The sequence below is a fragment of the Heptranchias perlo genome, chromosome 13 (assembly GCF_035084215.1).
Source record: "Heptranchias perlo isolate sHepPer1 chromosome 13, sHepPer1.hap1, whole genome shotgun sequence".
NCBI lineage: Eukaryota > Metazoa > Chordata > Chondrichthyes > Hexanchiformes > Hexanchidae > Heptranchias > Heptranchias perlo.
Window position 1 is genome coordinate 12,803,275 of NC_090337.1, and position 14,761 is coordinate 12,818,035.

At 41.9% G+C, this 14,761-nt stretch overlaps 1 protein-coding gene across 1 annotated transcript in view; it reads right to left on the reverse strand.

Annotated features, from left to right (window-relative positions):
* Window positions 1-14,761, reverse strand: part of LOC137331288 (E3 ubiquitin-protein ligase RNF13-like) — a 234,398-nt gene that overhangs the window by 69,509 nt on the left and 150,128 nt on the right. Inside the window, exon 8 of the mRNA XM_067994997.1 lies at window positions 8,849-8,942. Within this exon, the coding sequence (XP_067851098.1) occupies window positions 8,849-8,942 (94 nt within the window). The remainder of the gene's footprint in view (window positions 1-8,848; window positions 8,943-14,761) is intronic.

Here is a 14,761-nt window from a genome sequence, read left to right on the forward strand (position 1 = left end):
GGCAAGAACTCTACTTGCCAAAAGAAACAGCCATGGACAACTAAAAAGAGGTAAGGGACAGTATAAGACATAAGGAAAGGGCATACAAAAAGGCAAAAAATGGCACAGGTCCTGGCGAATGGGAAAGATACAAAGTTCAACAAAGGGTCACAAAATAGAGAGTAAGTGCGACAAAAAGAGAGTATGAAAAGAAACTTGCAAGGGATATCAAAACTAATACGAAGAACTTTTATAGTTACATTAGGAAAAAAAAGAGGGTGGTCAGGAGCAGTGTCGGCCCCTTAAAAACAAAGTAGGGATATTGTCATTGACAATGGGGAAATGGCGGACATGTTGAACGATTACTGAGTCAGTATTTACAGTAGAAAAAGAGGATAGCATGCCGGAAATCCCAAGAAAACTATATTGAATCGGGGACAGGGACTCGATAAAATTAATATAAGTAAAGCAACAGTAATGAAGAAAATAATAGCACTAAAGAGTGACAAATCCCCAGGACCAGATGGTTTCCATCCCAGGGTTTTAAAAGGAAGTAGGTGAGCACATTGCAGATGCCCTAACTATAATCTTTCAAAGTTCTCTAGATTCAGGAACTGTCCCTCTGGATTGGAAACTTGCACATGTCACTCTGCTTTTTAAGAAAGGAGAGAGGGGGAAACCAGGGAATTATAGACCAGTTAGCCTAACATCTGTTGTGGGGAAAATGCTGGAGTCTATAATTAAGGATAGGGTGACTGAACACCGAGAATTTTCAGTTAATCAGAGAGAGCCAACATAGATTTGTGAAAGGTAGGTCGTGCCTGACAAACTTGATTAAATTTTTTTGAAGAGGTGACTAAAGTAGTGGACAGGGGAATGTCAATGGATGTTATTTATATGGACTTCCAGAAGGCATTTGATAAGGTCCCACATAAGAGGCTGTTAGCTAAGATAGAAGCCCATGGAATCGAGGGAAAATTACAGACTTGGTTAGGAAGTTGGCTGAACAAAAGGCGACAGAGTAGGGATAATGGGTAGGTACTCACATTGGCAGGATGTGACTAGTGGAGTCCCGCAGGGATCTGTCTTGGGCCCTCAATTATTCACAATATTTATTAATGACTTAGATGAAGGCATAGAAAGCCTCATATCTAAGTTTGCCAATGACACAAAGATTGGTGGCATTGTAAGCAGTGTAGGCGAAAACATAAAATTACAAAGCAATATTGATAGATTAGGTAAAAGGGCAAAACTGTGGCAAATGGAATTCAATGTAGACAAATGTGAGGTCATCCACTTTGGATCAAAAAAGGATAGAACAGGGTACTTTCTAAATGGTAAAAAGTTAAAAACTGTGGATGTCCAAAGGGACTTAGGGGCTCAGGTACATAGATCATTGAAGTGTCACGAACAGGTGCCGAAAATAATCAAGGCGGCTAATGGAATGCTGGCCTTTATATCTAGAGGACTAAAGTACAAGGGGGCAGAAGTTATGCTGCAGCTATACAAAACCCTGGTTAGACCGCACCTGGAGTATTGTGAGCAGTTCTGGGCACCGCACCTTCGGAAGGACATATTGGCTTTGGAGGGAGTGTAGCGTAGGTTTACTAGAATGATACCCGGACTTCAAGGGTTAAGTTATGAGGCGAGATTACACAAATTGGGGTTGTATTCTCTGGAGTTTCGAAGGTTAAGAGGTGATCTGATCGAAGTTTAAGATATTAAGGGGAACGGATAGGGTGGATAGAGAGAAACTATTTCCGCTGGTTGGGGATTCTAGGAGTAGGGGGCACAGTCTAAAAATTAGAGCCAGACCTTTCAGGAGCGAGATTAGAAAACATTTCTACACACAAAGGGTTGTAGAAGTTTGGAACTCTCTTCCGCAAAAGGCAATTGATACTAGCTCAATTGCTAAATTTAAATCTGAGATAGATAGCTTTTTGGCAATCAAAGGTATTAAGGGATATGGGCCAAAGGCGGGTATATGGAGTTAGATCACAAATCAGCCATGATCTTATCAAATGGCGGAGCAGGCACGAGGGGCTGAATGGCCGCCTCCTGTTCCTATGTTCCTAATGGCTGAGCAGCACAAATCGTCCAGCAATTTGTGGCAATTTGCAACTCATGGCATAGCTCTTTCTCACCACAATTTACTGGATTTTTAATGCACTATTAATGGCGGGCGCCATGAACTCTCCGTTTTTTATCCAGCAATTTTTGGGCCAATATTAAGGCTAGAGAACTATAAAATGCCTAGTAAAAAGATACGGTGCTGATCCTCAAGCATGTGTTGAGCTTCATTGGAAGAGTATAGAAGGCCAAAAATTGAGAGGTCACAGTTAGGGCTGGGATGGGGCACTGAAGCTGTATATGACAGGGTCCATTGGTGGACAGAATGGAGGTTTTTGGCAAAGCAGTCACCTAATCTGCCAATGGAGAGGGACCACACTGTGAGCAATGGATACAGCATTCTAGGTTGAAGGAAATACAAGTAAGTTGCTGTCTTGCATGAAAGGAGTATTTAGGGCCCTAGATAATAGCGTAAGATCAGGTGACGAAAGAGTAAATCAGGGAACCGCGACTTTGGAAACCAGAGCTGGAAGAGGACGATGTGTTTGGTGGTGGGATTATGTCAGAGGTTGTGGAAATAGTGGAAGATTAACTGGCAAATGTGGAGGACTTTCCCCACCACCTCCAACATGATCCCACCATCAAAGCTGAGGCCTTAACATAGCTCGCACTTTCTTCATGGTAAGGGATGCTGATGTTACGGGATGGTGTGTGTCATCGTTTCACCCGGGGGGAAAAGAAGAGATCTGCACTGTTGGTGTCAGCTTGGCTTTTCATCTCCTAGGCTGCTGGATTCTGTTCCACTTTGCCGGAATTTCTGGTTTCCATTTCTCACCTCCCTGTGACGACCGACCCCCACACACACACAATTGCTGTTCAAATGTCTATTCCTGAAATGTTAACTTGTCCATTCTCTCCACAGATGCTGTCTGACCTGCTGAGTGTTTCCAGCATTCTCTATTTTTGTTTCATATTTCCAACACTGCAGTTTTTTTTACACCTTTTGGATATTCATCTCTTGGGGAAGAAATATCAGACATGGAACCAGCTGAAGAAACTGTAGCATTTCCTCACACATTTAGAATCTGTTTTTTTAAAAACACGAGAAACAAGGACTATACAATGTACTGGTTTAGATTTATCCACAGTACTAAATTGTTTGGGGGACTCAACAGGTCACCTGTAGCATTATAACCAGTGTACACAGAGAGCATGCCCTCCAACCTCTTATTTACCCAGGTAAATGTAAGGAATCTTACAACACCAGGTTATAGTCCAACAATTTTATTTTAAAATCACAAGCTTTTGGAGATTATCTCCTTCGTCAGGTGAGTGAGTGAATGAGAGGTTCTCAAATCGCATATCTTATATTAGGCTGGGACACCATCACACCCATCAAAGGTGTCGTTGGTGTTCAGACAGGTTAGCCACGGAAAACAGTAGGTCCCAGTATACTGAATACACAATGTGTCAAATTACACATGATGTGGAGATGCCGGTGATGGACTGGGGTTGACAATTGTAAACAATTTTACAACACCAAGTTATAGTCCAACAATTTTATTTGAAAATCACATGCTTTCGGAGGCTTCCTCCTTCCTCAGGTGAATGTCAAAAAATCCTCGAACCTTTCGCATTTATAAATCACAGAACAATACCTGGTGATTACAGATGGTCTTTCCAACTGCCCGTTGCCAAGGCAATCAAAGTGTTCAGACAGAGAGGTGTTACCTACAGGACCACCGAATATACAAACAACCAAAAAAAGAGAGAGAGAGAGAGAGAGAGGCAGAAACATAGAAACATCCGGAAGGAAGAGAAAGACAGCAAATGACCCGTTATATTAAAAACAGATAACGTTTTTGTCCTGCTGGTGGGGTTACGTGTAGCGTGACATGAATCCAAGATCCCGGTTGAGGCCGTCTTCATGGGTGCGGAACTTGGCTATCAATTTCTGCTCGACGATTTTGCGTTGTCGTGTGTCTCGAAGGCCGCCTTGGAGAACGCTTACCTGAAGATCGGTGGCTGAATGTCCTTGACTGCTAAAGTGTTCCCCGACTGGGAGGGAACCCTCCTGTCTGGCGATTGTTGCGCGGTGTCCGTTCATCCATTATCGCAGTGTCTGCATGGTCTCGCCAATGTACCATGCTCCTGGGCATCCTTTCCTGCAACGTATGAGGTTACCGCAGACGGTTACCCGCCGATCCGACCAAAGAACACACCCACCAGCTCAACAAACTGATGAAGACCTTCGATCCAGACCTTCAAAGCATCCTACGTGCTCTCATCCCACGTACTCCCCGCGTGGGAGACTTCTACTGCCTCCCAAAGATACACAAAGCCAACACACCCGGACGTCCTATCGTATCAGGCAACGGAACCCTGTGAGAGAACCTCTCTGGATATGTCAAGGGCATCCTGAAACCCATCGTACAGGGAACCCCCAGCTTCTGTCGCGACACTACAGACTTCCTACAAAAACTCAGCACCCACGGACCAGTTGAACCAGGAACACTTCTCACCACGATGGACGTCTCGGCACTATACACCAGTATCCCCCACGATGACGGCATCGCTGCAACAGCCTCAGTACTCAACACCAACAACAGCCAATCTCCAGACGCCATCCTACAACTCATCCGCTTCATCCTGGATCACAATGTCTTCACCTTCGATAACCAAGCACACGGAACAGCCATGGGGACCAAATTCGCACCCCAATACGCCAACATTTTCATGCACAAGTTCGAGCACGACTTCTTCACTGCACAGGACCTCCAACCAACGCTATACACCAGATACATAGACGACATTTTCTTCCCATGGACCCACGGCGAAGAATCACTGAAGAGACTACACAATAACATCAACAAGTTCCATCCCACCATCAAGCTCACCATGGACTACTCCTCAGAATCGGTTTCTTTCTTGGACACACAAATCTCCATCAAAGACGGGCACCTCAGCACCTCACTCTACCGCAAGCCCACGGACAACCTCACGATGCTCCACTTTTCCAGCTTCCACCCTAACCACGTCAAAGAGGCCATCCCCTATGGACAGGCCCTGCGAATACACAGGATCTGCTCAGACGAGGAGGAAAGCGATGGACACCTACAGACGCTGAAAGACGCCCTCGTAAGAACGGGATATGACGCTCGACTTGTCGATCGACAGTTCCGACGGGCCACAGCGAAGAATCGCATAGACCTCCTCAGAAGACAAACACGGGATGCAACCAACAGAGTACCCTTCGTCGTCCAGTACTTCCCCGGAGCGGAGAAACTACGCCATGTTCTCCGCAGCCTTCAACATGTCATCGATGATGACGAACACCTCGCTAAGACCATCCCCACGCCTCCCACTCGCCTTCAAACAGCCATCCAACCTCAAACAGACCACCGTTCGCAGCAAATTACCCAGCTTTCAGGAGAACAGCATCCACGGCACCACACAACCCTGCCACGGCAACCTCTGCAAGACATGCCAGATCATCGACACAGATACCACCATCACACGAGAGGACACCACCCACCAGGTACATGGTTCATACTCCTGTGACTCGGCCAACGTTGTCTACCTCATACGTTGCAGGAAAGGATGCCCCGGAGCATGGTACATTGGCGAGACCATGCAGACACTGCGACAACGGATGAACGGATACCGCGCAACAATCGCCGGACAGGAGGGTTCCCTCCCAGTCGGGGAACACTTTAGCAGTCAAGGACATTCAGCCACTGATCTTCGGGTAAGCGTTCTCCAAGGCGGCCTTCGAGACACACGACAACGCAAAATCGTCGAGCAGAAATTGATAGCCAAGTTTCACACCCATGAGGACGGCCTCAACCGGGATCTTGGGTTCATGTCACGCTACACGTAACCCCACCAGCAGGAAAAAAAAGTTATCTGTTTTTAATACAACTGGAAATTCTTTCTCTCTCTGCCTTTCGGGTCTCTTTCTCTCTGTCTGTGTAATTTGACACATTGTGTATTCAGTATACTGGGACCTACTGTTTTCCGTGGCTAACCTGTCTGAACACCAACGACACCTTTGATGGGTGTGATGGTGTCCCAGCCTAATATAAGATATGCGATTTGAGAACCTCTCATTCACTCACTCACCTGACGAAGGAGATAATCTCCGAAAGCTTGTGATTTTAAAATAAAATTGTTGGACTATAACCTGGTGTTGTAAGATTCCTTACATTTGTCCACCCCAGTCCATCACCGGCATCTCCACATCTTACCCAGGTATGGGGAAGATAGATTATTTAATTTTAAGTTGGTATCTTAATACCTTAACATACATAGATCTGTAAATTTCAATGCTCTTATGGCCAACAAAATGTAAACTAAACAGAACTCACTGGACAATGCTTCAGAAAATGCGAAAATAACGAGCTCACGATAAAAAATTGTCAAAACTGAATTCTATTGAAACTGTGTATGTGTATTAGAAAACTATGTACTAAATAATTCAGTAGTGACATTTTTCTCATTAAGGACCATGTCCCTTTACAAAAAATTAAACCCAGTATGTTAAGTGGTCTGATGGCATGTTCCGATTCACCACATGCCTAGGTTTGAACTTAGTCTTGACATTAAGGTGAGGTGCCAAACAGATTCAAGATGTTCCCCAGAATGAAGGAGGGGAGGCAGGAGGATCGGGCGGGAAAGTGGAGTTGAGGTCGGAGATCAGCCATGATCTTACTGAATGGTGGAGCAGGCTCGAGGGACCGTATTGCCTACTCTTGTTCCTATTTCTTATGTTCTTAAAGGGTGGGGGGGGAACAAAAATACAAGACTATCTGCCTTGGGCGACTCTAGAGTACTCCTAGGGACTCAAAGTAGATTGATTTCCAACAGTCTCTCAAATAGGCAAACAAATAAAAATGAGTGCAGAAGAAATTGCCACGTTGCTTCACATCACCACTTGACAGTGCAAATTAATGTCAAACATGGATGCATACAGCACTTTACTTAAAATATTCAAACAATTATTAATACTTTGTTTCTAGTCAAATCCGTATTGTTAAATATCAAAGAAGCAAATTAGAAAATCTCCTACTTTGAACAGTTGAGGCACAGACGTTAAAGGCGAATTTGTGAACTGGACATTCACATGCCTGGTGAAAATACTTGTGCACTAGTGGCTTTTAAAAGTTCAGTGGCAATGTTTCAACATAATTGCAATGACATCACTTCACAATCTCCTAGCAACTGCCTCAGGACATCACAAATAAATTTGTCTGTTCCAGAAGCCATAAAGGCTTGGTCCTACATCATAAAGCAGGCTTGTGACATCACAGACCAACAAACCACTTGCATTCGTGGCCAAATTAATATTTAGTACATTGCAACAGCTAATGTGAAAACTTGATCTATTTGGAACATAGTTGATGTTCTTAATTTGAAGTCCTGTTACCCAAAATTAAATCACGACCACTAAGGCAAACCAACGTACATCAAAACAAAAGATTCTAAGATGAAGTACAAAGAGATGACTATATAAGTATGCAAGACATTTGAAATTTCAAACAAGTACTTAATGAATTACACAGACTGCATTGATTTTAGCGAATGCTTGATGCCACTAAGGCACGATGTAAATCAATATGTATAAAGATAGAAACATGCGACATTTGCTATCAAAATGATACAGACCATTTACACCTTACTCTCAGTCATCTTTTATTTTTTCACTGGTCCCTCATGTCACACTCATTCCTGCCTGATCCTAAGACAGTGTGGACTCTCATCCTCTCCTTTGCATCATTCCCACCCATAACTATCATATGATGACACCCATCATCCCCTGCCCTTTTACTGTCGTCACAATCAATCCAAAGCTTTCTTGCCGCCTGCCCTTGATAGTTCATTTTATTTCCCTTTTCCTTGCTACTTTTCTTTTCTCTCCTCTCATAGGCATTGAGTCCTTACTAGGATGCAGTCAGACACTGTGCCTTGTATGGTGACCATTTTTCACGTGAGCCCAACAGTAAATAACAAGATGATATTCAGATGCAGTGGAAGCATCAAAAACGACTCCAATCCTGTCCTCATCCAATGTCCATAAGCAGGGTGGCCTGAATAGCAGTCTGCAGTGTGAAACCTGGCCTATTTTTGCCTTCCTAAGGCGCAGGAACTGAGGTCAACTGTAGTTGGTTTGCATTAGTGATCATGATTTAATTGCAATTGCAATACTCCCTACTCCCATCCCAACTGAGATGAGTTAGCTCGGCATGGATTGGTGATCAAACGGGCTGTCCTTGGCTGCATGACTCAGCTATTCATTGGCTAAGTTTACAGAATCATCGGGGGAGCCCCTATCTGTCTCATGCCTCCTCCTGCCTTCTCCTCACGGTTCTCAAACGTGCTTTTCCCGCCGCCCATCCCTTTGTGTCCTAAACATCCATCTAATTCCCAGAGAAATGTATTCTTGTTTTAAGCCTCATCAATCTGCATTTGTTACTGTGTTTTGATCGTCTCTACACCTCTCACTTAAATCACCTAGTCAAAAGGCCTTCTTCTCAATTTTAATTCCTCTTAACCAACAGAATACCAAACCCATACATTCAAACACACATTGAATGCCTCACTTCAGCAGCATTAGGTCATTGGTCACGTTGTGTCGATTTCCTGACTTGGAAAGGCTTAAATTAGATATTTTTTTCCAATGAGTGAAAATAGAAAAACAATTTCACAGTACAGTAAATAGTATGTGTGAAAAAAACACTACACGTTTTGTTACTGACTTCAATGTAGCTGAAGTATTATTTTATAAACAAGAATCACTTACCCTTTTTGAATTTGTGTACTGGAAGTTTTCTCAGCTGATCTTTACGCAACCTGTTCCTTCTTGCCCTGTGTCTATCTTGAATAAACTTTGAAATCTGGAAAGTGAGTAAAATAGTGAGCTGATTTTGAAAAATTAGTTTATTCTAGAATGTATACTCCAAAACAAAAGATTTTTATCCTCTCTTATATTATATGAGGAAATAATCCCATCTTGTCGACCAGTAAATCTCAAATGGCATCCATATTCAAAGAAAAAGTCTTCCATTTATATAGCGCCTTTTGCAATCTCAGGACATCCCAAAGTGATTTACAGCCAATGAAGCACTTTTGAAATGTAGTCACTGTTGTAATGTAGGAAACGTGGCAGCCAATTTGCACACAAGGTCCCACAAACAGCAACAAAATAAATGACCAGATAATCTGTTTAGTGATATTGGCTGAGGGAAAAATATTGGCCAGGACATTGGGAGAACTCCCCTGCTCTTCTTCGAATAGTGCAGTGCCATGGGACCTTTAATGTCCACCTGAGAGGGCAGATAGGACCTAGGTTTAACGTCTCATCCAATGGACGGCACCACTGACAGTGCAGTACTCCCTCAGTACTGCATTGGAGTGTCAGCCTAGATTATGTGCTCAAGTCTCTGGAGTGGGACTTCTGACTCAGATGCGAGAGTGCTACCACTGATCCATGGCTGACACTTACCACAAATTTTTTTTTAAAAAGTTAAATCTATATACTTCTATTTATGCTATACACTGCTGTTTTTACACCAAAATTGAAGGACGTTAGTGCTAGGAAATGGAACACTTTTCCATTTTGGCATTTAGTATCTGAATCAAGCAATCCCCAGGCCAGACATGTCGCAGAAAATGGGCAATTGCAGAAAAATGTTTTCCAGCTCTTCCCCAACGGTACGAGTTAACTGGATGTTTAGAGGAGCAGCTCCTCCTGTCCCAGTGTACCATTTCCAATTAAACTCAGGTAGACATTAAAGATCCAACGGCACTATTTCGAAGAGTTGTCCCCGGTGTCCTGGCCAATATTATCCCTCAACATCACTAACAAAAAAACAAAATTATCTGGTCATTATCTCACTGTTGTTTGTGGGACCTTGCTGTGTGCAAGTTGGCTGTCGCATTTCCTACATTACAACAGTGACTACACTTCAAAAGAAAGTCTCTGGCTGAAAAGAGTTTTGGGTCATTCTGAGGTCGTGAAAAGCACACTATAAATGCAAGTCTTTTCCTTAAGGTCCTGATTAACATAAAAAATGAAAGCAGCTGTTAGTACTAAATGGCCAAATAAATGTAAATATTGTAATAATTCTCAAGTCACCATATTTTATGCTATTAAGGTGGGTTACAGCAGCCCTGGAACAGATATTTGTACAGCACCCCTTCCCCCACCTGTGACATCATGAAGAGGGACAATGGCTGGGGTTTTCCGCCATGAGCTCTCCAGCCTGATTTTCCTGTCCATTAAAATGGGGAGAAAATCATGAGTGCTCAAGCAGAAAACCCAGCCAGTGACTTTAAGCAAGACTCAACCACAATATTACTGGAGCAGAACATCACGACACTGCAACAGGGAGAAATTCTGCACAAAATGTCTGGTTCCAGGTTGCCTCTAAGCAGCAATTACAAATGATGAGAACAAGAGCAAGGGGTGACACTGTCACTAGCAAACACAAGATTTAAAATATTTAGAACTAGGCAGCAATTCCAGTGAACATAATTTCCCTTTAAGAACAGAGTATACAAAAGATTGGAAATTATTTTACACAGTTAACAATAAGTCCAATGTCATGTGGCTTTCTTTGGCTCAAAAGTACATTAACTCCTGTTCTTAGTTCCATGAAAAGATCAGTTCAACTATCAACACCATCATTTTTGCACACTGTTCCTCAAGAGTACACTCTCACCAAGCCAGGAAATTCCACTACACAACTTATGTATATTTTAGCTATATTAAATTTTACATATGGTGCAACACCAAAGCCCAAATATTCACTTTAGTCTGACTGAAGAAATACTTCATTACACTGACAAGAGCATCCAGTAACTAATATGAAACTTGCACTAGTGCATTCCAAGCATTAATATTTTTACAGTTTTTTTTATATAAAAGATATGAAAGTGGATTTGCACAGTGCATTGCTGGCAAGAATGTAAATACTGAATATGGTACAAGGCAGGTCAAGTACACTGCTATAGTCCAAATATTTTAAAAGGGTACTCTTCATGGAAGCAGCCCAATGGGATTGTCTGCCAAAGTACCATGCCCAAGAGAGGGAGTATGCAGGGATCCTCAATCAGGATCCCTGATCCTAGCCAGTCATTAGGGAGGTGTCAAGTGGAAGCTAAGGGAAAAATCAGTGGTTGAGTCACCTATGTCACTCAAATGCACCTCTTAGCTGCTGGTTATGAAGCAGCATTGATGGGTCACTTGTCTGTCCTCTGGGCCAGACAGTGGTGTGTGGAGACCATAGTGGGAAGAATAGGAAAGTGAACTTGGTTTAATACAAAAATTAGTTGACTCAATTTGTTGGTCGCCATCTTGGACATTAGTAAGCTTTTTAAAAAAAAAATCAGGGAAGCCTAAAGCATTCTTTAAATTTTTGTAAGGAATAATATCTGGCTGGTGCACCAAAAGTTCATCCTAGGGTCCTTTACGAGACAATTGTTAATTTATATAGTAAATTTAAACTTGATTTCCAATTCTTTGACTTCAATAAAGCCCAAAAGGTGCACAACCCTAAAAAAAAAACAAATTGTAAAATATTAGTTTTATACACACTGACGATTATGTCATTAAGTGAGATGCATTAAGCCCTAGCTACAATTTGAAATATTAATTCAATGTCTAAAACAGAACATCCTGTGCTAAACCTGGATTTCAAGAATCCAAGATTAAATTCAAAATTAAGTTTTTAACAATTGCATTAGGAAAATAATTCAAGGAACAAATAAATAAGTCTCAGTTCAGGGTTTTGCATCAGTTCAGCTGAGACGACTAACCCATTAAATGGTAAACCTAAGCCCCTCAAATTATGAAGCTAAAATCAGAAGCTCCAATGAACACTTGGCACAGATTCAAGTTTCTTTTTAAATCAGCTATGACGACTTTGACTATCTTCAGAGCACAGAAATCTGCCTTTTTATATTAAAAAAAAATCTAATATGTCAATTATATATGGAATAGTGGATACCTGGAGGTGATTATAATCTATCCAGAGATTCATGCAAGTTATATATACAGATTAATAAATAAATCATCTGAACCCCTTGATTGGGTTGCTACTTTGTTATCATTTCCAGGTTTTCATTATTCTATAGATACCCAGTAATGATTACTAGGTAAGTAATCTAATCAAAAAGTACAGATCTCATTGGAGTAAATGGGTGCATGAGAATGATTGCAAGGGTGTAATCTAATCAAGGGGTTCAGATCACATCAACAACCAAAAGAACAAAGAATGAGCAGTTTACAACAGTTATCTGATTCTTGAGATTAGACTACAGTCTTGGTTGCATTAATATTGGAACCTTTGGCTGAGACCGAGAGAAATGAAATAGCCGGCCACTGTTCTTTTGGTTGAGACATTGAGGTCCCATGAACCTTCTCAGGTGAACATAAAATATCCCATGGCACTTTTTGATGAATAGCAGGGAAGTTCACCCGGTGCCCTAGTTAACATTTATCCTTCAATCAACACCACCAATAACAGATTATCTCATTGCTGTTAGTGGGATCTTGCTGTGCGCAAACTGGTTGCCACATCTGCCTACATTACATCGGAGGAAGAACACAATCTACAAAATCACAGCCTACCCACCATACACTTAGCATGTTTTAGCTAAGCATCCCCAAAGACTGTTTTAGCAGATTAACACTGTATTCTAATATTTACATACAAGGGGCAGTACCCCTGAAAAAAAATCTCTGTCCACTGTAATGTTGGACTTGGTCTATAAGACAACCAGCATTTACATAGCATCTTGCATATCCTCAGGATGCCCCAAAGCACTTCACAGCCAATTAATTTCTTTTAGAAGTACAGTCATAGTTATGCAGGCAAATGTAGCAGCCAATTTAAGCATAGCAAGGTCCCTCAACAGTCATGAGATAATGATCAGTTATTCTGTTTTCAGTGGTGTTGGTTGAGGGATAATTGTTAGCTAGGACACAGAAAGAACTCCCCTTCTTCGAATAGTGTTATGGATTCTTTTACATCCACCTGAGCAGGCAAACAATCTGAAAGTCAGTACCTCCCAGCGATACAGCACTCTCCTAGTACGAAATTGAACTGTCTGCCTAGATTATGTGCTGATGTCTTGGAGTAGGGCTTGAACCAATGACCTTCCAATTCAGAGGTGACGGTGCTAACAAAGAGCCAAACTGACTAAAAAGGTGATACAACATGGCTGAAATAAGAGGCATTAAACTAGGTGGCTCTCTCCTCATCCCCTATTTGACACATCTCCTTTAGGGGGAAAAAGATAACCGTAGTCCCTTATTTCTGTCAAACACTTAAGAGTAACTTCATAATCCAAGTCATGATGTGGAGATGCCGGTGATGGACTGGGGTTGACAATTGTAAACAATTTTACAACACCAAGTTATAGTCCAGCAATTTTATTTTAAATTCACAAGCTTTCGGAGGCTTCCTCCTTCGTCAGGTGACGAAGGAGGAAGCCTCCGAAAGCTTGTGAATTTAAAATAAAATTGCTGGACTATAACTTGGTGTTGTAAAATTGTTTACAATCATAATCCAAGGTAACAGGATCTCATTCACAGAAAACAGGAGCCTGAAAAGATTTTAAATTGGCCCCTGAATGACTGTAATAACCTACACATAAAAAAAGATAGAAGGGAATCTGTTTGGTTTAGGAATGGATAAGCATGGGAGTCCTGATCACAGAAAATCTACTTTGATGGCAGCGTGGATACAACATTGGCTAGGGGACAGAAAGCAGAGAGTAGTGGTGAACGGTTGTTTTTTAGACTGGAGGGAAGTGTACAGTGGTGTTCCCCAGAGGTCAGTATTAGGACAACTGCTCTTTTTGATATATATATTAATGACTTGGACTTGGGTATTGAGGGTAGAATTTCAAAGTTTGCAGATGAGACAAAACTCAAATGTAGTAAACAATGTGGAGGATAGTAACAGACTTCAGGAGGACATAGACAGATTGGTGAAATAGGCAGACACATGGCACATGAAATTTAATGCAGAGAAGTGTGAAGTGATGCATTTTGGTCGGAAGAATGAGGAGAGGCAATATAAACTAAATGGTACTACTTTAAAGGGGGTGCAAGAACAGAGAGACCTGGGGGTGCTCATACACAAATCTTTGAAGGTGGCAGGATAAGATGAGAAGGCTGTTAAAAAAGCATATGGGATCCTGGGCTTTATTAAGAGGCATAGAATACAAAAGCAAGCAAGTTATACTAAATCTTTATAAAACATTGGTTAGGCCTCAGCTGGAGTATTGTGTCCAATTCTGGGCACCACACTTTAGGAAGGACATCAAGGCCTTAGAGAGGGTGCAGAAGAGATTTACAAGAATGGTGCTAGGGATGAGGGACTTCAGTTATGTGGAGAGACTAGAGGAGCTGGAATTGTTCTCCTTAGAACAGAAAAAGATAAGGGGAGATTTTAGAGGTGTTCAAAATCATGAATCTTTGAGACAGAGTAAATAAGGAGAAACTGTTTCCAGTTGCAGAAGGGTTGGTAACCAGAGGACACAGATTTAAGGTGATCGGCAAAAGAGCCAGAGGAGACATGAGGAAACATTTTTTACGCAGCGAGTTGTAATGATCTGGAATGCGCTGCCTGAAAGGATTCAATTGTAACTTTCAAAAAGGGAATTGGATAAATACTTGAAGGAAAAAAAATTACAGGGCTATGGG